The 23,428-nt window shown below is 44.4% G+C and overlaps 1 protein-coding gene across 2 annotated transcripts in view; it reads right to left on the bottom strand.

Moving 5' to 3' along the window:
- Positions 1 to 19,216, bottom strand: part of TRAP1 (TNF receptor associated protein 1) — a 47,098-nt gene extending 27,882 nt beyond the window's left edge. The window contains exon 1 of one of the 2 annotated variants that reach the window (XM_007453483.1): positions 19,123 to 19,216. In XM_007453483.1, coding sequence (XP_007453545.1) covers positions 19,123 to 19,198 — 76 coding nt within the window. In that variant the 5' untranslated portion in view covers positions 19,199 to 19,216. The remainder of the gene's footprint in view (positions 1 to 19,122) is intronic. The other variant, XM_007453484.1, reaches the window with a different exon arrangement.
- Positions 19,217 to 23,428: the final 4,212 nt, after the last annotated feature.

Genomic DNA, 23,428 nt, shown 5'->3' with positions numbered 1-23,428 from the left:
AAAAAAAAAAAAAAAAAAAAAAAAAGGACTCCACACTCCCAATGCAGGGGGCCTGGGTTCGATCCCTGGTCAGGGAACTATATCCGTCATACCACAACTAAAAAAGAACCTGCATGCCACAACTAAGACCCGGCACGGCCAAATAAATAAATAAATAAATAAATAAATAAATAAATATTTTAAAAAAACACATCTTAGAGATCACTCTGTTTTAGTACATATAAAGCTGCTTATTCTTTTCAGTGAACAAATAATATTCCACTGTAATGGATAAGTATTTAACTAGCGCTCAACTGATGGACGTTAAAACTGTTTCCAGTCTTGTGCTGTTAAAAATAATGCTCCAAAGTGATAAAACAGTTATCTATTGATTGCATGCTTACCCTTCATGGAAGAAAGGAGATACAGGAAAATATCCATGTTTCCACTCTTTTGTGCAAAAGAAACAGGAAGGATAAATGAGAAACTAATGAGATTGTGTATTCATTTACTAAGGCTACCGTAACAAAGTACCACAGACAAGGTGGTTTACAACACAGAAACTTAATCTCTCAGGGTTCTGGAGGCCAGAAGTGGAAAGCCGAGGTGTTGGCAGGGCTGATTCCTTCTGAAGGCTCTGAGGGACAGTCTGTCCACGCCTCTCTCCTGGCTTTTGGTGTTGCCAGCAGCCCTGGGCTTGGGGCTGCCTCACTCCACTCTCTGCCTCTGTCATCACATGGTCCTCTCTTCCCCATGTGTGTCTCCTCTGTGTCCAAATTTCCCTCTTCTTAAGGTCAGTTATACCGGACTTGGGGCTCACTCTAATCCAATATGACCTCATCTTATACCTGCAAAGACCCTACTTCCAAATAAGGTCACATTCACAGGTAAGGGCTTGAACGTATCTTTTGGGGGCACACAATTTAAGCCATAAGAAACTGGTTACAAGGGCTGTTAATTTCCTGGGACTGCTGTGGCAAAGCACCACAGGCTGGGCAGCTTAAACAACAGAAACTTATCATCTCACAGTTGTGAAGGCTAGAAGTGTAAAATCAAAGTGTTGGCAGGGCTGGTTCCTTCTGAGGCTGTGAAGGAGAATCTGTTCTATTACTCTCTCCCAGCTTTGGGAGCCCCAGGCATTCTTTGGCTTAGAGATGACCACCTTCTCCCTGTGTCTTCACATCGTCTCCCCTCTGCTCGTGTCTGCCTCTGAGTCCAGATTTCCCTTTTATAAGGACACAGTCATATTGGATTAGGGCCCACCCTAACGACCTCATCTTAACTTGATCTTCTGCAAAGACCCTATTTCCAAATAAGATCGCATTCACAGGTCCTGGGGGTTAGAATTTCAGCATCTTTTGGGGGACACATGATTCGACCCATAACAGATGTGTGGGAACAGAATGGAGAAAGAAGGTTGGGAATGGCGTAGCAGAGCTGAGGGGAACGTGCATTTCTGAGTATCCCTTTTCCCTCTGACTCTCAGAACCATGGTAATGTTTCACATACCCAAAAAGTAAATAGTTAAGAGCAACCAGGGTGTGTGGAGAACATAAAACTAAATACAAATGTGCACAACTATATTATGAATAACATAACTGCCCTGAAAGAACCTAAGTGACTTTAGAAAACAGCATTTGGGGAAAAAGAAAAAAACCAGTACTTTGCACAGGTGACCCTTGAACAATGGGGGTGTTGGGGCACAGAACCCTCCACCCCACCCCCTGTGAAGTTGAAAATCCAAGTATAACTGTAGTTGGCCCTCCAACACAAGCACATCCGCATCTGTGGATTCCAATCAACTGCAAATTGTGTAGTACTGCAGTACCTACTTAGTGAAAAAAATCCGCAAATAAGTGGACCCTCACAGTTCAGAGGTCAATTGTTCAAGGGTCAACTGTATATTGTAAAGCTGGGCTTGAAAAGGACAGCATACTATTACTGTAGCAGAAGCAGTAGCAATTTTCAAACTGCTCTGTGTATATACTAAACTCAAGCAAGTGAGTACATTGTGACTCAAGTCAGGAGAAAGGAGTCAGGAAAGGGCAGGGGGAGGCCAGGGTGAACCCTGCTGTGCTGCAAATGGAGGCATCAGTGTCAGTGTAGAAATAAACACCAAGGTGCATACACGTGGGTGACAGTGCACACACACACATACTTCCTGGCTGTGCCCGGGGACACCCAAGCAGCAGTGAGCACACCTGGCACCATGGAGAGCACCCGTCTCAGACCTGCCACCCCAAAGTCCCACATCCCAGGAAACGCCTTCATCCTGGGCAAAATGGGGTGTGTGGTCACCCTCCCTGGCACCCAGATCTTTGGTCTGTAAATACCATTCTCCAATAAAAGGAATCGAGACCACTGGAGAACACACCAGATGAGCCCAGAATACCTGTGGTGCTAGAAAGTGAAGGACTCACAGATGACGGGACGTGCCGAGAGGGCACAGGCTCTGAGCGGAAGGCGCTCCCGGTGGCAAAATCTAGGACAACCTGAGCAACAACATAATGACAGTGGGGGACTGTCAGCTGGTGAACAAAATAAATATAAGTCCACACCTACATAAATAATAAATAAATGGAGGAGAAAGGACCTCTTCCTTATAGTAGAATTACAATTAGTAAATATATAAGGAATGATGGAAATAGACAATCACCATCAAGCAAGCACAGTAATAGCTGTGACAGGTACAGATTGTTGATTTGACGTTCACCAGAAACAGACATCTTCAGAATCTCAAAGAATCCCCCCTCTTGGTTTCAAAGAGAGAAACAGTACTTTACGGTGAAGTAATTGGCAGATAACCTTTAACTAAGCGACTGCAGTCACTATCATCAGGAATGAGATGTGTCCACATCCTGCAACTCCTGGTGGGGTGAGAGGGCACAGCCTGTTTTCTGTTGTGTTCTCACCAAAACCACATCTCGATCTAATCATAAGAAAACACCAGACGAACCCAAATATATATACACAAAAGTGTCAAGGTGCTGAAAGACAAACACAAACTGAAGAGACACAAGTACAGGATGGAGGATCCTCGTCCAGCAAAGGACATGGATGGGAAACCCAGCTAAAGTCAGGTAAGACCGGCATATTACCAAGTAGTACTGTGTCATTGTTACTTCAGTTTTCAATAATTATACCATGGCCACGAAAGATAGTAATATTAGGGGAAATTAAGGAAAGGGGAAGGGAAGACTGAGTACTATTTTTATAACATCTCTGTAAAGTAAAAAATATTTCAAAATAAAAAATAGGACTCTAAGGAATATTCCTATACATGTGTCATTTCATTTATGCACAAGTATACATTTGAGTACACATCGAGAAGTGGAATCATCAGGTCCAAGGTTATGTCCAATTTAAACTGTGGTCAATGCTGCCAACTCACCCTCCAGAAACTTATCAGTTTACATTCCCAACAGCAATACTATGAGAGTGTGCATCATCCCACACTCTTGCCAAGATGGTAATGTTATAAAACTTTTGGATCTTAGCTTATCAGTCAGGTAAAAATATTACTGTAGTTTTCATTTATATTTCTCTTATTATAAAAGCAAGATGGAACATCTATCCACATTTTAAAATATTTTCTATTTCCTTTTATGTTAATGGACTGTTGATATCCTCTGATCATTTTCTACAGATTTTTTTTCTTACTGATTTGTAAGAACTCTTTATATATTAAGGAAATTAGTCTTCTGTTTGTAAAGGACTTCCTTGCTTCAAGATTAAACACAATTTTCCCATGTCTTATTTTTCCTATTCCTTTTGCTTTTTTCCCCACTTAATACTCACAATATTTTTGAAAGGATTTAATATGTTGTTTATGATGGGAATAATGTAAGTCCTCAGAGTTGGGAAAAGGGAAAAAATAAGCAATCCATATTTTCAACCACAATTCTAAGACTTTCCATTATATTCCAAGATTATTTTAATCAACAGCACTATCAAGAACAGATTTGATTTCAGGTTAACTGAACTTTCTGTAGTAATTTTAAGAATAAACCAGGGCTTCCCTGGTGGCACAGTGGTTGAGAGTCTGCCTGCCAATGCAGGGGACACGGGTTCGTGCCCCAGTCCAGGAAGATCCCACATGCTGCAGAGCGGCTGGGCCCGTGAGCCATGGCCGCTGAGCCTGCGTGTCCGGAGCCTGTGCTCCGCAACGGGAGAGTCCACAACAGTGAGAGGCCCGCGTACCGAAGAAAAAAAAAAGAATAAACCAATAGTGCAGTAAGTCTGCCTGAACCAGATACAAACACAATATCTGCACAATATCTGTCCTCATGTCCCCCCTACACCCTAAAGGAAAAACCACAAACCTCAGCGTCAAGCTACAATGTCTTAGTATTAATCTGTTTGGTGGTTTGGGGTCACAGAATGGGAAGCACCAATAGTTTGAATCTGACAACACACACACCTACCAGTGCTCATGCTGCTTCCTGTACCTCCAACTTCTTTCCATTTGAACTGCTTCAGGATCCAGTGTAAGGCCTGCTCTTCCACCAGGCCTTCCCACCCCCCACCACAGTACACAATAATCTCTCCCTACTATGAATTCACAACACTTGTTTTCCATGCTACTAAATTAAAACTGCTGTTACAAGCCAGCTTGTGGCATTTCTTCTACTATTAACTTTTTCCTAATATATAACATCTCACCAAAGTAGGGCAGGAACAAGCTTATATTTCTTAGCATCAAATTCTCTGAAGGCAAGAACAAACATATTTCTCTGTATGCCAAAGCATCTGATGCAGAAGCAGCCTTTTTTTTTTTTTTACAATCATGAAACTTTTTATCAGCATAAACATCCCTATACTCAATCAGAAGCCCATTCAATCAGCCAACAGATGGCAGTAGTGATCCACAAGGCCATTTTAACTAGTAAGCATAAATTAAAAATGCAACTGCCAACAGGGGCCTGCTAAGGAAGGCACATGAGTCAAAACACAATGGGTATGTTCTTTTTTTTTTTTTTTTTTGCGGTACGCGGGCCTCTCACTGTTGTGGCTTCTCCTGTTGCGGAGCACGGGTTCCGGACGCGCAGGCTCAGCAGCCATGGCTCACGGGCCCAGCCGCTCCACAGCATGTGGGATCTTCCGGGACCGGGGCACGAACCCATGTCCCCTGCATCGGCAGGCGGACTCTCAACCACTGCGCCACCAGGGAAGCCCGGTATGTTCTTTTGCTTTGTTTTCTTAAGGGGAAAAAAAAAAATCTTTCTTATATATCAGCCATAGTTCTTACTATGGTTTTGCTTCATAATGGCATCCTAAGTTATGTACCTTAGATACAGACACATTATTTTAAGCTATGAGAAATATGCTGATTGTTTCTCTGGAATTACATATTCCAAATGGACAATCTCCCATTTTCTCAAGTGTGATATGGATAACAGCAATTTCACTTTTCATCTTTATTACACGGAGTGCCACTTCCTGTATGGCTGAGGTGTATCCTACCAACCAAACCTGATAGCAACCATGAACACAGGAACAGCAACAAAAAGACCTCCTGAAGACTCTGGAGAATCAACAAAAGCAGGCAGATTCTGGAGAGAAGATATTTGGAAGAAGGGAACAGCACAGAATGAGGGTGGGTTCAATGAGGGGTGGCTAAAACTCTAAGAGAAAACACACACAATGTGCACTTTTCTGGCCTGAAGAACCAGAGGAGAGATTTGGAAAACCACAGAATATGAAAAGTGAAGGGAGGAAATCCCAGAAAGGCGAGTCAGAGATAGGGAGCCCCCAATTTGGGGAATAAATTCTTCTAAGTCTCTGGCTGACCTCCTGAACCATGCATATGTGGGGCAAACTGCAAGCAGCCCAGTTAAGGAAAAAAGTCAAGCTGCTGCCTAAGAGAAAGTGTTTGCAGCTGGGGGCCAACCACGTCAATACCCACCTTTAAAACAACAACTACTCGTCAGAGGAATATAACAGAGTCCAGAGATTCCACAAGGCAACATCCACAATGTCCAGGATGCAATAAAAAGTTACTCAATATACAGAGAATCAGGAAAATGCAACCCCTGCTAAAGAGAAGTGTCAGTCAATGGAGACTGGTGCCAAGAAGATCCAGATGTTGGTATCAGAGGACAATGGCTTTAAAACAGCCATTATAACAATACTATATGACATAAAGTAAAATATGCTCAAAATAAAAAAAAGAGAAATCTCAGAGACAAACTATAATAGAAGAACCAAGTGGAAATCCTAGATATAGAAAATACCATGTCTGTACTGGGCATATACCCTCAGAAAACCATAATTCAAAAAGAGTCATGTACCACAATGTTCATTGCAGCTCTATTTACAATAGCCAGGACATGGAAGCAAGCTAAGTGTCCACTGACAGATGAATGGATAAAGAAGATGTGGCACATATATACAATGGAATATTACTCAGCCATAAAAAGAAACGAAACTGAGTTATTTGTAGTGAGGTGGATGGACCTAGAGACTGTCATACAGAGTGAAGTAAGTCAGAAAGAGAAAAACAAATATTGTATGCTAACACATATATATGGAATCTAAAAAAAAAAAGAAAAAAAATGGTTCCAAAGAACCTACGGGCAGGACAGGAATAAAGACACAGACGTAGAGAATGGACTTGAGGAAACAGGGAGGGGGAAGGGTAAGCTGGGACGAGTGAGAAAGTGGCATGGACATTATACACTACCAAATATAAAATAGGTAGCTAGCAGGAAGCAGCCGCATAGCACAGGGAGAACAGCTAGGTGCTTTGTGTCCACCTAGAGGGGTGGGATAGGGAGAGTAGGAGGGAGACGCAAGAGGGAGGAGATATCGGGGTATATGTACACATACAGCTGATTCACTTTATTATACAGCAGAAACTAACACACCACTGTAAAGCAATTATACTCCAGTAAAGAAGTTAAAAAAAAAAAACCATGTCTGAAACTTACAAATTAACTAGAAGGCTTAAAAACCAAATGGAGACAACAGAGGAGTCTATGGACTTCAAAATAAATTGACAGAAATTATTCAATGTGAAACGGATTAAAAACAAATGAACAGGGCTTCCCTGGTGGCACAGGCAGTGGTTGAGAGTCCGCCTGCCAATGCAGGGGACTCGGGTTCATGCCCCAGTCCAGGAGGATCCCACATGCCGCGGAGCAGCTGGGCCCGTGAGCCATGGCCACTGAGCCTGAGCGTCCGGAGCCTGTGTTCAGCAGTGGGAGAGGCCGCAAAAGTGAGAGGCCCGCGTACCACAAAAAAAAAAAAAGAACAGGGTCTCAGATATATGTGGGACAACAGAAATAAGTTTAACATAAATGTAATTGGAGTCCCAGAAGGAGCGGAGAAAGAGAATAGGGCAGAAAAAACATTTGAAGAAATAATAACTGGAAAATTCCCCCAAAGCTGGACAAAGACATATATTTACAGATTCAAAAGTTCCATGAACCACTAGCAAGATAATATCAAAGAAAAACACCTAGGCACATCCTAATCAAACTGCTGAAAACCAAATAAAAAGAGAAAATCTTGGAAGCAACCAGAGAAAAACAACACATTACATGCGGGAACAATAAGTTGAATGACAGCTAACTTTTCATCAGAAATAATGGAGGCTGAAAGACAATGGTACTTAATGCTGTTTAAGTATTAAACAGCAGACCTGCACTAAAAGAAATGCTACAGTTCTTCAGGCTGGAAGTAAATGATATGAAATGGAAACTTGGATCTTCAAAAAGGAATGCAGAGCATCAGAAATGATAACCTAGGTAAACAGAAAAGAATTTTTCTCTGATTTCCTTAAAATATATACAGCAACTTAAACCAAAAATTAAAACATTATCTTGTGGGGTTTACAACATATGTACAGGCAATACATAAGACAAATGTAACATAAAGGATGGGGTGGAGGGAGTAAATGCACCTATATAGTTGCAAGGCTTTTACAGTTTATATGGTATATTACAATACTAATTCTAAACAGACTATGAAAAGTTAAGGATGAACATTACACTCTCCAGAGTAACCAATAAAAAATGATGCAAAGACGTATAGCTAAAAAAGCATTAGTAAACTAAAATGGAATTCTAAAAAATATTTACTTGATCCAAAAGAATACAAGAAAGCTAGAAGACAGGAAAAAATGAGAAGGGGACAAATAACATAATGGTAGAGATAAATCTGACTATATCAATAATTACAGTTTAGGTCAATGGACTAAAACACTTTGATTATAAAGGCAAAGACTGTCAGAATTGATAAAGCAAGACCTAATTATATGCTGTCTACAAAACAATCACTTAAAATATAAAAGCACAGATACACTGAAAGTAAATGAATGGAAAAAGATATGCCACGTAAAAAGTAAGCATAAAAAGGCTGGTAGGACCAGATTAGATCAGACAAAGTACACTGCAAAATAAAAAGTATTACCAGAAAGGACTTCCCTGGTGGCACAGTGGTTAAGAATCCGCCTGCTAATGCAGGGGACACGGGTTCCATCCCTGGCCCAGGAAGATCTCACATGCTGCAGAGCAACTAAGCCCATGTGCCACAACTACTGAGCTTGCACTCTAGAGCCCGCAAGCCACAACTACTGAGCCCATGAGCCACAACTACTGAAGCCCGCGCGTCTACAGCCCGTGCTCTGAAACAAGAGGCCACTACATTGAGAAGCCCATGCACTGCAACAAAGAGTGGCCCCCGCTCACCGCAACTAGAGAAAGGCTGTGAGCCACAACAAAGAGCTAACTCAGCCAAAAATAAATAAATAATAAGGAAACATTATGAACAAATTTATGCCAAGAAATCTGACAACTTATATGAAATAGACAAATTCCTTGAAAAACATTATCCAAAGTGACAGATGAAACAGAAATTTTGAATTGCTTTATATGTAATAAAGAAATTGAATTTATTTGCAAAAGTATTTCTGTAAATAAAATTCCAGGCCCAGAATTTCTACTGAATTCTATCAATCACATGAGGAAGAAGTAACATCAATCTTACAGTTTCAGAAAATAGAAAAAGAAAGAATTATTTCCATTCAAGTTTTATGATGACAGCACAACCCTAACATCAAAAGCTGACAAAGACACCATGCACACACAATAAAAATACTACACCAATATCAATCATGGACACAGACATGGAGGTCCTTAATAAAATATTAGCAAGTAAAATCCATTAATATATAAAAATGATACTACATCACAACCAAGCAGGTTTATCTGAAGGATGTAAGGCTAGTTTAGCACTAGGCAGACCTTGGAGATATTGCAGGTTCAGTTCCAGACCACTACAATAAAGCGAGTACCACAATAAAGTCACACAAATTTTTTGGTTTCCCAGTGCATATAAAAGTTATATAATTAATCTAGATATTGCAGAACACTAAAGGTGACCCAGAAGTCCTTCAGAAGAGGAGTAGCTGAGTCCTTTGCCATTGTAAATCTGGGGAGGGAGAGTGATGGGTATTTAAGATGGAAGATAAGTTTGAGAATCATTAAATAAAAAGTCAGGATGGAGAAAAGAAATGATAATTAGATCCTTTTTAGAGGTAAAAAGATATATACTGGGCTTCCCTTGTGGCGCAGTGGTTGAGAATCCGCCTGCCGATGCAGGGGACATGGGTTCGTGCCCCGGTCCAGGAAGATCCCATATGCCGCAGAGCAGCTGGACCCGTGAGCCATGGCTGCTGAGCCTGCGCGTCCGGAGTCTGTGCTCCGCAATGGGAGAGGCCACAACAGTGAGAGGCCTGCGTACCTCAAAAAAAAAAAAAAAAAAAAAAAAAGAAAAGATTACAAATGCATATACCTTCTAATCTGGCAATTCCATTTTGGGACTTTATTCTATGGATACAGCTGAACCTGAATATAAAGACAGAGATGAAAGGCCATACATTATAGCAAATGCCTGGAAACCACTTAAATGTCCATTAACAGAGGGCTAGTAAATAAACTATGGTGCCTCCTGACATGGGACCACTACTATGATGTGGCTATTTAAAAAAGAAAAAGAAAAAAGAATGAGAAAACTCTCTATGTACTGATACAGAAAGCTCTCCAATATCTATTAATTGAATAACAGAATACAGAGAAGTGTAGGGCTTCACTGGTGGCGCAGTGGTTGAGAGTCCGCCTGCCGATGCAGGGGACACGGGTTCGTGCCCCGGTCCAGGAAGATCCACATGCCGCGGAGCAGCTGGGCCCGTGAGCCATGGCCGCTGAGCCTGCGCGTCCAGAGCCTGTGCTCCGCAACAGGAGAGGCCACTACCGTGAGAGGCCTGCGTACCGGAAAAAAAAAAAAAAAGTACTGAAAGAAATTATAAGAGATAATTTAAAAACAGCTTTGAGATATAATTCACCCAGTTAAAATGTACCATTCAATGGCTTTTAGTATATTTACAAAACCAACCTCATTATCTAATTGAGAACATTTTTAACACTCCAGAAAGAAACTCCATACCCATCTGTAGTCACTCCCCAATCCTCCTGCCCCCAGCTCCTGGTAACCACTTTCTGTCTCTATAGATTTGCCTATTCTGGACATTTGCCTATTCTGGACATACTACACATGGTCTTTTGTCTACGGCTTCTTTCACTTAACGTAATGTTTTCAAGGTTCATCCACATTGTAGCACATAGCATACCTCATTCCTTGTTATGGCTGAATAATATCAATTATATGGATAGGCCACATGATGTTTATCCACTTATCAGTTGATGGACAATTGGGTTGTTTCTGCTTTTTGGCTAATGTTACGAATAATGCTGCTATAAACACTGTTGTACAAGTTTCTGTGCTTTAAATTCTCTTGGGCATAAACCTAGGAGTGGAATTGCTGGGTCAAATGGTAAGTCTATGCCATTTGTCTCTATCAAAGTCTGTACCATTTGAGGATCTGCCAGACTGTTTTCCAAAGTGCTGCACCATTTTATATTCCTGCCAGCAGTGGGTGAAGGTTTCTCCACATCATCACAGATGTTTGTTATTGCCTGTGTTTTTTTAATTATAGCCACCCCGGTGGGTGTGAAGTGCTATCTCATCATGGTTTTGATGTGCATTTCCCTACCTAACGTCTAATGATATTGATCACTTGAGATCTTTTTCCTTAATGACTTAAAAGGGAACTCTGCCCAAACAAGACACGTAGCCCAAGAACCATAAATTTATGGACCACATAAAAATTAAAGCCAATAAAGTAGACCCCTAAACAACAAAAAAAATTGTAACTGTGATGTGATGTGATGGATGTTAACTAAACTATTGTGGTGATCATTCTGCAATATATACAAATATTGAATCATTATATTGCACAGCTAAAACTATCATAATGTTATATGCCAATTATATCTTAATAAAAAATTAAAATTAAAAAATTTTAATGAATAAATAAAGACAATGAGGGACTTCCCTGGTGGTCCAGTGGTTAAGACTCCATGTTTCCACTGCAGGGGGCATAGGTTTGATCCCTGGTCAGGGAACTAAGATCCCGCATGTCACAGGGCACAGCCAAAAAAAAACAAAACAAAAAGATCCCGCATGTCACAGGGCACAGCCAAAAAAAACAAAACAAAACAAAAAGGTAAAAAAATAAAAATAAAAACAACAGGACCTCCCTGGTGGCGCAGTGGTTAAGAATCCGCCTGCCAATGCAGGGAACATGGGTTCAACCCCTGGTCCGGGAAGATCCCTCATGCCACGGAGCAACTAAGCCTGTGCGCCACTACTGAGCCTGTGCTCTAGAGCCCGCGAGCCACAGCTACTGAAGCCTGCATGCCTAGAGCCCGTGCTCCACAACAAGAGAAGCCACCACAATGAGAAGCCTACACACCACAACAAAGAGTAGCCCTCACTTACTGCAACTAGAGAAAGCCCGCACCCAGCAACGAAGACCCAAAGCAGCCAAAAATAAAATAAATTTATTTTTTAAAAAATAAAAACAATGAGCAATAACCACACTTTAAAAAATTAAAGTCAATGGGCAAACACACTAGAGAAAAAAAAGTCTGAAACATGTGGCAGAGGGCTAGTTTCCTTAATACAGCAAGATCACTCACAGATCTACAAGAAAAAGACCAACAGTGCAAGAGGAAAATGGCACTTCACAAAAAAGAGAAACATCAATGGCTTTGAATCATAGAAAAAGATGCATTACCACATTCATAGCTAAAGAATTGCATTTTAAAACAAGATAGCATTTTCACTGTCAGACTGACAAACATAAAATAGTTAAGCTAGCACTGGTGAAGGTGTAAAAAACTGTTGGTGGCACTGCCTGTGATTTAAAAAAAAACGAAGCCTGCAAACAACCTAAAGGTCCCTCAGGAGAAGGTTAAGTGAAGGAAGGGGCACCACACTGTGGCTCCAGGGCTCTGGGTGTCTAGATACAGCATGTGCAAAGTGTGACGGGCAGACTGCGCACAGCCCATGACCAGGGTAGCCCTTCTTCATTCCCAAGGGATGGATGGTGTGGACACCCGTCGCTGCAGAGGCTTTTTCTGGAGCCACTGGGCAGTGAGCTAAGACAGGGTGGAAGTTTTTTTCACTGTACCAGTCTGTTCGGGAAAACACCACTACCTTCTCACTAATAAAAATGTAGAAATAATTTTTCTCAGGAAACTCCTATGAAGTTAGCTTTAACTCTAACTCCCCATCTTATCACCAGCTGCCCACATCTCCCCATGAAGTCACACGTAGAGGAAAGCAGCGCGACTCTAACCCGACTCAAGAGCGCCCCGAGCGCGGCCCCACCTCTTTACTGTCCCTCCAATATGCCAGCCCATTCCTGCCTCAGGATCCTGGCACCTACCACTCCCTCTGCTTGAAATCTCCTGCCTCGGACACCTTCACCTCCTTCCAGGCTTTGCTTAAACGCCACCCTGCACGTGAGGCCTCCCCTGACCGCCCCACTTCTACTGCGATCCTCTTCCTGCTTTGGTTTCTTCACATGACATCCAAACAGCACGTACTTGTCTGCATCAACTGCACTCCACATCAGAGACACAGAGGGCCAGGACTCCTGTCCATCTCATCCCACAGCAGGCACTGCAGATGTTCGTTTAAGGAACTGCTGCTGCCACACTATGGAGCTCCAGTGGCCTTGACCATCTCATGTCTTTATTTTCCCCACGATCACCCTAGAGTTGGAGCAGGCCCTTGATAAACACATTGTCATTTTCTCAGAAGGTACAGCCACAGGACACAGTGTTTCTCAGAATGCAGGTCAAGATTGTTGATTATGAAAGCAATTCAGTGAGCTAAGCAATTCAGTGAGCTAAGTCAGAATTTTTTTTTTTTTTTTTTTTTTTTAATGAAACGGAAAGTAAAAGAATGCATAGCATGGGACTTCCCTGGTGGCGCAGTGGTTAAGACTCCGTGCTCCCAATGCAGAGGGCCAGGGTTCAATCCCTGGTCAGGGAACTAGATCCCACATGCATACTGCAACTAAGAGTTCACATGTCAAAACTAAGGAGGCTGTGAGCCGCAACTAAGAAGCCCACCTGCCACAACTAAGACCTGGTGCAACCAAATAAATATTAAAAAAAAACAACCAGATCCCACGTGCGGCGGAGCAACTAAGCCCGTGCGCCACAACTACTGAAGCCTGCGCGCCGTGCTCCGCAGTAAGAGAAGCCACCGCAATGCGAAGCCCGCGCGCCGCAACGAAGACCCAACGCAGACAAAAGTAAAATTTGGGCTTCCCTGGTGGCGCAGTGGTTGAGAGTCCGCCTGCCGATGCAGGGGACAAGGGTTCGTGCCCCGGGCCGGGAAGATCCCACATGCCGCGGAGCAGCTGGGCCCGTGAGCCACGGCCGCTGAGCTTTCGCGTCCAGAACTTGTGCCGCAACGGGAGAGGCCAAAACAGGGGGGGGCCCGCGTCCCCCAAAAAAAAAAAAAAAAAAAAAAACAACCAACACATAGCATAATACATGTAAGTATTTACAAAACTCTTTCAGCTAAGTATGTACACATATTTGTACAGTATATGCATACTTGTATAGCAGGTCACAATGTGAATGCATTTCTTACCGGGAGTACATGACAAAAAATGCTTGAAATTCACTCATCTAATATCAACCTAAACTCTAAGTTAAAGCTTCAGGTTCTATAAAAAGTAAAATTTTTAATAAGTTTATTTATAAAGTTTAAAATTCTGTAAAGGTACTTTCAGATCAATGAAAAGGAGAATTAAGCCTCTCCCCAAAAGGGAAAATACAATACTGGAAAAACCATCGTTCTTTGGAATGTAGCCTCTAGCTTTCTTTCCAGAATACCTCCAACTATTTCACTATAGTTTTATGCTTCTAAGCATGAAATTCTCTGCTTTTCAGTATAAGTCAACTTGGATGGTTTCATTATCTCTCAAATTTCACCAGATACCACAGGTTAGCTATTCGCATCTGAAATTTCTCCGAACATTTTGTTTCTTAAGTTCTGTAATCATTTGAGGTAAGATTTAAGTATATCAATATTCTAGACAGAAAGTTCTTCATTTTCTATTTATATATCAAATAAAGATTTGGGGACTTCCCTGGTGGTCCAGTGGCTAAGACTCTGCACTCCCAATGCAGGGGGCCTGGGTTTGATCCCTGGTCAGGGAACTAGATCCCACATGCCACAGCTAAGAGTTCGCATGCCACAGCTAAAGATCCCACCTGCCGCAAAGAAGACCAGGCTCCGCCGAATAAATAAATATTAAAAAAAAAAAAAAAAATCTGTATTCCCTCAAAATTTTCTACATGCGTTCCTCTGGAATTCCTGAACATTTTCACTATTTCTTAAACCTTACTGTGTTTCACAGCCTGTTTTGGGTTTTTTTTTTTTTAATTTATTTACTTTTGGCTGTTTGGTCTTTGTTGCTGCACAAGGGCTTTCTCTAGTTGTGGCGAGCGGGGGCTACTCTTCGTTGCAGTGTGTGGGCTTCTCATTGCAGTGGCTTCTCTTGTTGCAGAGCAAGGGCTCTAGGCACGTGGGCTTCAGTAGTTGCGGCTCACGGGCTCAGTAGTTGTGGCTCACAGGCTCTAGAGCACAGGCTCGGTAGTTGTGGTACGTGGGCTTGGTTGCTCCACAGCATGTGGGATCTTCCCAGACCATGGCTCGAACCTGTGTGCCCTGCATTGGTAGGTGGATTCTTAATCAGTGTGCCACCTGGGAAGTGCCTTCATAGCCTGTTTTAATCGTTCTCTACTAAGCAATACTGACACTCTATCAAGAAACATCAACTCCCTGAATACAGAGAAACACAGCAAAACCAAAAGGGAGGGGCATCTCTGAAGAGTCAAAATACAGGACACAAAATCCACATGCAGAGCTTCAGTTAAACAAGAATATTCTGTCCCCATCCAGAATTCTCCTCTCCTTTAAAAAAAGTGGCTAACAAGTTTTATGATCCAGTTTCCCAACCCTCAACTGAAAACAGAGAGGAGGAGGGAACCTGGCGTCAGAGGCCTGGTAAGTTAAAATGAGAGTAACAGAGGCTAAAAACACAGAAATACTCAGGATGCAGTTTCAGTTTGGGACATTTTATAGACAAAGGAGCCATCACATCCTAGTGGTCCTGCAGAGGCCTGTGTATTACAACAGAAGACCATAAGTTAACATTCATAATGACCCTGAAAAAACCGAAAGGTTCTGTCATGTTTCATCTGATGATTAAGTCTTTTAGAAAGACTTCTAATCATAATGGTTGAAATGAAATGTTTTACTACTTTGCAAGTAAGTTTCATGGAAAATCCCTCCAGGCACTCCATTTCCTGCAAATGCTGGAATATCCGGTACGTGTGAACTTCAGTGCTTTGCTCACTCCTCCTTCACAGCACACATCGGTTCCCTCACTGCCCCGGTCCTTTAGGAAGACTTGTACCCTTCTATTTTGTTCTTAACGATACTGCTATATAGACTGTTCTTTTAAAATATGGCATTCATTTTGCCTATCTCAAAATTAATTTCTAATATTCTAATCACATTTCTTGATTATACAGCTGCTAAATAACAAACAGCCATTCTTTCAAAATTAGTTACATCCATGACTCAGCTACACCTGTATTCAATTTACCTATACTTTGGGCATCAAAAAGCAGATGGAAATAATGCCCCCAAGTAGACACTGGTTCTCCAAGCTACAACTTTCATCATCTGTAATTCCTAGTGGCTTTAGCAGAAATAACCAGCCATTCCAGAAATATCCTGGAATCTACCTTTACTAAAAGCTACAGAACTATAGGTAAGTCTCCATGTGGACGAAGCAAACAGCAGCTTCCTAGTAAAAAAAAAAAAAAAAGGCTAGCGTTCTGTATCAAGGCTGAGCAGAATGGTATGTAAGAAAAATTCTAGCTGCTGCAATGAAGGCACCAAGAATCCAAAGCAAGAAAATCCTCTGGCAACTTAAAGTATCTCACTTGAGAGTGAAGTGGATACATTTTCATTGATCCTGAGTCAGTACTTTGGTTTGAGACAGACAAGCAAACACCACCACTGGCCTCTGTAATAGTCTCCTTTGTCCTGTTACAACCTGGTATTTGACATCTGGGAGTGAGAACTGTCATTTTCCTTCAGTGTTTACTCATCAGCCGTTTTCCCTCTTCATGCAGCTTGAAGCTGCATGCCAGAGGGGAGCAAAACACCTTAGTTCTGATCAATTACTCAGCCAGTAACTAATAAGGTCTTTACTAACCTATTACATTTGGGTTGATCTTTTGCAGACAGCACAGATAACTCAGGCCCCTCATCCTAACCAAGTGTCCCACTGCCTCCCGGACAGCTGGCCACACATCCCTCCTCTGTCCATATGCTTCTCTGGCGCTAGCCCTAAGCCCCAGAACCATGGTTTACATAGACAGCACTGCCATTCAGGGTCTAAGCAGTTAACCATTGAAACCTTTGTCCTCATGTTAAATTAGCAACACCTACAGCTGCTTTACTGAGAGAGTGAAATCTGACCAGCAAGTGCTACTCCTTGCATCCCCAAAACAGCCCGGGAACACCAGAAATTTGCCTGAATTCTTGTGAAGGTTGCAGCACAAGAGGTGGAAGGGCAGAAATTAAATAGTATGGGCCCCACAGTGAGAGCAGAGGGAGGAAGCAAAATAAATCAACAAAATAATAAGTACTAAATGGGCATTTGCAGTTGACAAGGTTCAGGTGGGGCTTGTTTTGGAGGATGACACAAACCTGCAATGATTTAGCCCTACAAAAGAGAAAGCTCACTCTTGTGAACTTTCTGGTGCTTGGAGCAGACTGCCCACCCCTTACAACTCCCCAAGGCAGAAAATTCCAGCAAAGGCTCCAGCTTATAGAGAACAGAAAAGTCATAAGATGTTAACTTAAGCACCAACCAATCCTACTGTGGCTGCCTCATGCTCTCGTTCTTGCAATGCCAACCGTGAAAATAAGAATGGTACAAAGAATGAATTACAAACACACATGGTCAGAACATCTCAGAACATGGGAAAAGAATCTTAACCTGCAGAGAGCTGGGAAAAAAACAAGTTGGCTACAAAAAAACACAAGAATCAAACTGATATGACTGCTCACCTTTAACGAAGTTGCTGGAAGACAATATAGCAATATCAATCTTTGAAGGAAAATTATTTTGACCTGGAATGCAACACCCAGCCAAACTACAAGTATGAGGTCAAAATAAAAATCTTTTTAAACACGGTGGGGCTTACAAAATTTACAACCCATTGACTTTTTCTGCAAAACAAGCACAAGGGTATATATATACTCTGCTAAAACAGGAAATAAATCCCAAAAGGAAGGAAAATGTTGAATACAAGAAACAGTAATAAAACCTACAGTTGTCTTATCTGCTAATGCATGATATTTTTAAAAATCATTGTTTAAAAAGAGACTACACCAAAATTTAAAACTCAGGCAACAGAAGAAGCTGTAAAAGACATGAAGAGGAAATTCACAGAAGATATACAAATGGCCATTAAACAAATGAAAACATTCTCACTGGTCTCATTCCCTAATGAGAATATAAGTTGATAAAGCCTTTTTGTACAGCAATTTGGCAATATCAGCTAACATTTCAAATACGCACAGGCTCTGAACCATCAATTCTAAAACTCTAATTCTGTAATTCTAAAGAAATGCCACACATGGACACAAAGATTAAATACTCGCCCATTCTATACAGCACTGTAATGACCCCCCCCCAAAAAAAAATCTGGAAATAACCTTGATTACGTCCGCTAATAGGGCAATGTTAAGTAAATGATGATACGTCCTAACACAGAATACTACTATGCGTCCATTGTAAAGCCGTAAACCCGTGCATACTGACAGGAAAACATATGTAAGCCATTCTAGAGCTTAAAAAAAAAAAATCTGTAGCACAATGTATACACGGTTTAGGCCTTTTTACGTAAAAATAGACGTGTGTATTTATATTTGTGTAACTAAGTGTACAGAGCCTGGAAGCAACGCCAAGACGTCCACCCATGGTTGCTTCCGAATGCGGAGTGAGAGCAGAGACTGCGGTCATTCTTTTTTTTCAACACTGATTTGAGCACCTACCTACCAATTCCAGGCCCTGGGGATACGGCGGGCAACAACCCAGGGTCCACGGGCTGCACGAGAGGCCAGCGGGCCGGTTCTCTGGTTTGCTGCCGCGCGCCGGGCCGAGTGGGCACTCAGGTGTGTGTCGAATGAACGAGTGACCAAGTGGCTTATGCGTTATTTGTGTATTAATCAACTTGGGGGGGGAGAATAAAAACACAACTAAGGGACTTAAGCAATCACCCTGGTGAAGCCCCTTCCCAGCGCACAGGCGCCCTTCGATTTCAACTTCCCGAAAGTGCCTTCGGCTCCAGAAACGAGGAGCCCGCGACGCCTCCGCCTCAACCCGGCCCGAGGAGCTCGTTGGAGAGAAGCCGCTGCTGCAGTCACGCGGGCCCAGGCTCAACCCCGTCACCTCCGGGGAAACGCGGAAGCCTGGCGCAGGGCCGAGCCAGGTGACACCAGAACGCACCGAGGGCTCAGCGTTCGCCGCTCGCGGCGCGTTGGACGCGTAAACCTCACAAAAATCTCCCAAGCCGAGCAAGGAAGAGCCGTCACCGCGTCTCCCACGTAGAAAAGGGGCTCGGGACCCCGAGGGCTCCGCGCGTGCCCGTCCCCACTCGCTTTCCACCCGTCCTGCCCGGCCGCCCTCACCTCCCCGGGCGACCGACAGCGCCGGGGCCCGCAGGCGGCAGCCCCACAGCAGCAGCGTCCGCAGCTCGCGAGCCATGTGCGTCCTCCTGGGCGCCCACAGAAGCCAAGCGTGCCGGGGTTGAGGCCGGGGCGGGGCCTTCTTCGGGCGCGGCGTGGTGACGTCACGGCGCGCGCCCGGCTGCCCGGCCCGCTGCCTGCGCTGGCGGGTGGGCGGGGCCCTCTGTGGCTCGGGCTCGGGCTCGGGCGCGGTCCGGGCGCGGTCTGGCCGCGCGGGGGCAGCCGGACCTGGGGGCTGGACCTCCGTGACCTTGTGCCGCGTTGTCAAGGGCGACGGCCGTGTGCGCCGAGCCGCCGGGACACTTGTCTGCCGCCAGCTGGGCCTCGGTTTGTGCATCCCAGAAATGGAGCAGATGTTAACATCCACCTAGCAGCGTGTGAAAAGGCGGCGCCGGGGCAGAAGCAGTTAACATCTCCAGGGTCTTTATATAGTCTCGGGCCAACGGTCCAGACCGCTGGAAGTCAGTCTCTCCAAACCAAGACAAACCAAATAGCTAAAAAGAGTAAAAGGGAGAATTTCAGGCTTGACTTGTCTACACCAAAACTTGGGAGCCAACGCCCACCAGCAAGACTGGGCTTATTCATCATTCCAATTCTCTTGCCCTCCTGGAGGTAAGAGTCTGGTTGGAGATTCGGACTATCAACTTCCTTTCTCACAGAGAGTTCCAAACCACGTTAAATGCAGATTCTCCGGCACCGCCTGAAGTGAGGCTCAGGCAGCCCCCTAGATGATTATGAGGCACACTGAAGACTTGCTGCCACGATCAAATAATTGCACACAAACGGGTTACTCGAGATTGTGACAGGATCTGCTGAGAACAGGAGCCAGGAGAGTGCCCCCCAGTGGGACCTGGACATAGCTGGGGCCACGGGAGGGGGTGTGACAGGGAACACTTGCAGGTGGAAAGTGGTATGGATGATCCCCAAGTTCCAGGCTTGAGTAATGTAAAAGAGGTGGGCAGATTTGGATGGAAGAGCAGGAGTTCTCTCACCTGGAAGACTCCATCAGCCTCCTAACTGGCTCCCCATTCTCTGCACAGCAGCTGATCATACACACTCCTCAGTCAGAGTCCTCCAGTGGTTTCCCTGCACATAATCAATTCCAAACCCCTTCTGCCTCGGCCTCCAAACCCTGCATAACCTTACCCCCACATCACTCCCCCCTTCACGATACTCCAGACACATGAGCTAGTCCCAGATATACTGTTCCCAGGATACCGCTGAATTGAGGGGTCTCAGCCTCACATTTCATGTGTTGTTCACTCCACTCAGGAAATCATCTCTTTTGTAAGAGCTGACACATTGGTCTATGGGGCAATAGATCTAGCATGGGGAGCCCTCTTATTACAGGAAGAGGAAGTAGTATTTGGCAAAGGGAGGAGGGAAACCTAGGCTTCAGTGAAGGATGGCGGTGGGTGGGGGCTACTAGGGCCCTTCTGTCCTCTCTCAGTCTGTGGCCTTCAGAGACATAACCTCAGCCACAGATCTTTGTGATATTGGGTCCCCTTGTAGCCCAGGGAACTGTGGCTTTTTAAAGTGCCCAGGGACCCAAGCGAATCTTGAGAGGGTCATGAGAAGATTTCAGGCCCTATGCAGTCAAGGAAAATGGAAGAAGGGAAAGAATGAATAGAGTACTTGAGTTGAATTAATCGAGACTGGCAGGGAGTTGCTTGGGGAGAGCAGAGAGAGAAACAGAGGAGGGGAAGGGAGGGGGAGACCCCCTGGATCTCCCAGCCACCACTGTGGCCACTATGAAGCTGCCCATTCCTTTTGCAGAAGTCACTGCCTTCCCCTGGGGGTAAGCTGACAGCCATGAAAAACGCCCGCTGCATTATTCACAATAGCCAGAAGGTAGAAGCAACCCAAGTGTCCATTGATGGATGAATGGATAAACAAAACATGGTATATACATACAATGGAATATTATTCAGACTTAGAAAGGAAGGAAATTCTGACACATGCTACAACGTGGATGAACCTTGAGGACATCGTGCTATGTAAAATAAGCCAGTCACAAAAAGACAGATAGTGTATGATTCCACTGACATCAGGTAGTTAGAGTAGTCAAATTCATAGAGACAGAAAGTAGCATGGTGGGTGCCAGGGACTGAGGGAGGGGGACTGAGAAGTTAGTATTTAATGGGGACAGAGTTTCAGTTTTGCAAAATGAATAGAGTTCTGGAGAGGATGATGGTGATGGCTGCACAACAATATGAATGTATTTGATACCCTTAAAAATGATTGAGGAACTTCCCTGGTGGCACAGTGGTAAAGAATCCACCTGCCAATGCAGGGGACACGGGTTAGATCCCTGCCCTGGGAAGATCCCACATGCTGCGGAGCAACTAAGCCTGTGCGCCACAACTACTGAGCCTGCGCTCTAGAGCCTGAGAGCCACAACTACTGAGCCTGTGCGCCTAGAGCCTGTGCTCCACAACAAGAGAAGCCACCACAATGAGAAGCCCACGCACCGCAGTGAAGTGTAGCCCCCGCTCGCCGCAACTAGAGAGAGCCAGAAAGCCCATGTACAGCAATGAAGACCTAATGCAGCCCCCCAAAAAAGGAAAGATTGAAATTTTGTGTATATTTTACCACAATTAAAAAAAAAGCCTACTGCAAAGAAAAATCAAATTTGACTGCCTCCCTTTTTCTTCATTTTTTTGTTCAAAGCACTGACTTCTGGGCAAGCTTCTCTCTTCATCAGGCAACATCCTGGGAGTTCCCAGAGGAGGAAAGGCTCATGCTGTCGGATACTTCTCGGCCCGGAAAGGTCCCAGTGATGATGAAATTTTTTTCTCAATTTCATGGATCCTTTTATAAGGCAGATTCCTTTTTGAAGCTAGAATATGGGAGTGGGAGGTGAGGAGAGGAACTCCTAGACAGTCCTGCAGACCCCGGGTGTAGTCTGAAAGCTATTCTATAATTGTCTTAGTGTTCGGGCCTTAGGGGCAAGGATTTCCTCCAGCAGGCACAGACCTGTACAGCCCCGTCTGGGACAAGGGCAGCTGCAGCTTGGAGGCCTCTGACCGAAGCCTCAGACACAGTACCTCTCCCTGGGTTTTTGAGGCATCAAAACATTCAAATTCAGAGAAGCACTAATGGCCCGGTGGTACCTGCACAGGGATTTGTGCATTCCTTAAAGTCCTTTTCATCATTTGCAGTACTTTCATGCCAACTCAGCATGGGTTGGAACTCAGAAACCTAGTATTTTGCTGATTCGCTTGACAGCTATCTCAGTATGTTTGACAAAGGTCAATCTTGCCAACTTGAGAGACCCGCCCAAGGCAGCACGGCTCCATTTGACCCCCACTGGCACACATGCTGATGGTGGGATTCCGCCAGAAGCAAGACCTGCGGTCCTTCATGGAGGCAGGTGCAGCCACTTAGCAGGACCTGGCCTGGAACTCACTAGGACATTTCTAATTTCACTGGATGACTCTAAGGCTTTTTCTCCAAAGGGCTCATTCTACTTTGCCAGTGGCCACTTTTAATTTTACCATCAAGGACACTGGGAATGTCACAGGCTGATTCCACAAACCCCCACAACTTTGAGGGGTGAATGGACCCGAGACCTCCTTTTTCTTCCCCTACAGCATTAGCAGTCAGTCCAGCCCCCTCTATGGGGCTCCGTGGCCACCCACTAGGTGGGTGGCCCTTGGCAATCCCCTGTCCATTGGGCCCTTCCACCGTGAACACTGCCTGTACCCCTGCGGGAGGGGCCATCCTGGTGGGCTCCCAGTCTCCCTGTCCAGCGTGATGAACCTAAGACAGTTGAATCTGGACAACCATGAAGTATCACTGGTGGGGCCTCCTCTGAGTGACTGGCTCTGGGGAAGGCAGCAACCTCCACTCTTGCATTTCTTCCTGGAAACTTCCGCTGGGAGATACCACTGGGCGAACTAGCCCTGAGGGCAGGTGTTCAAAGGTGCATTCTGTCCTGGCAAAGAGCTGAGATCACAATTTTCTCCCAGCTTGTGGATGACATCATTTTAGGAATAAAAAATGTCCACCAAACCTCAAGTCTACCACGTCTATTGCTTACGAGAAAGACAAGTGAGAATGAGTTTGCCTGAGAGACTCCACAGGGTGAAAGGCAGCTCTGTTCTATGCGTGCTGGCATGCACGTGCACGCGTGTGCCTGGGCCAAGCTGATGGCCCTGTACTTCCTAGAGCTGCCATTCTCATGCGACACTTGGAGGAAACGGAGTGGCTGTGTGGGAGGCTTTGCCTGCTGGGAGGCCTCTTTCCC

Source organism: Lipotes vexillifer, unplaced genomic scaffold, assembly GCF_000442215.2.
Source record: "Lipotes vexillifer unplaced genomic scaffold, Lipotes_vexillifer_v1.1 scaffold914, whole genome shotgun sequence".
Lineage (NCBI taxonomy): Eukaryota > Metazoa > Chordata > Mammalia > Artiodactyla > Lipotidae > Lipotes > Lipotes vexillifer.
This window is presented reverse-complemented; position numbering and strand designations above follow the sequence as displayed.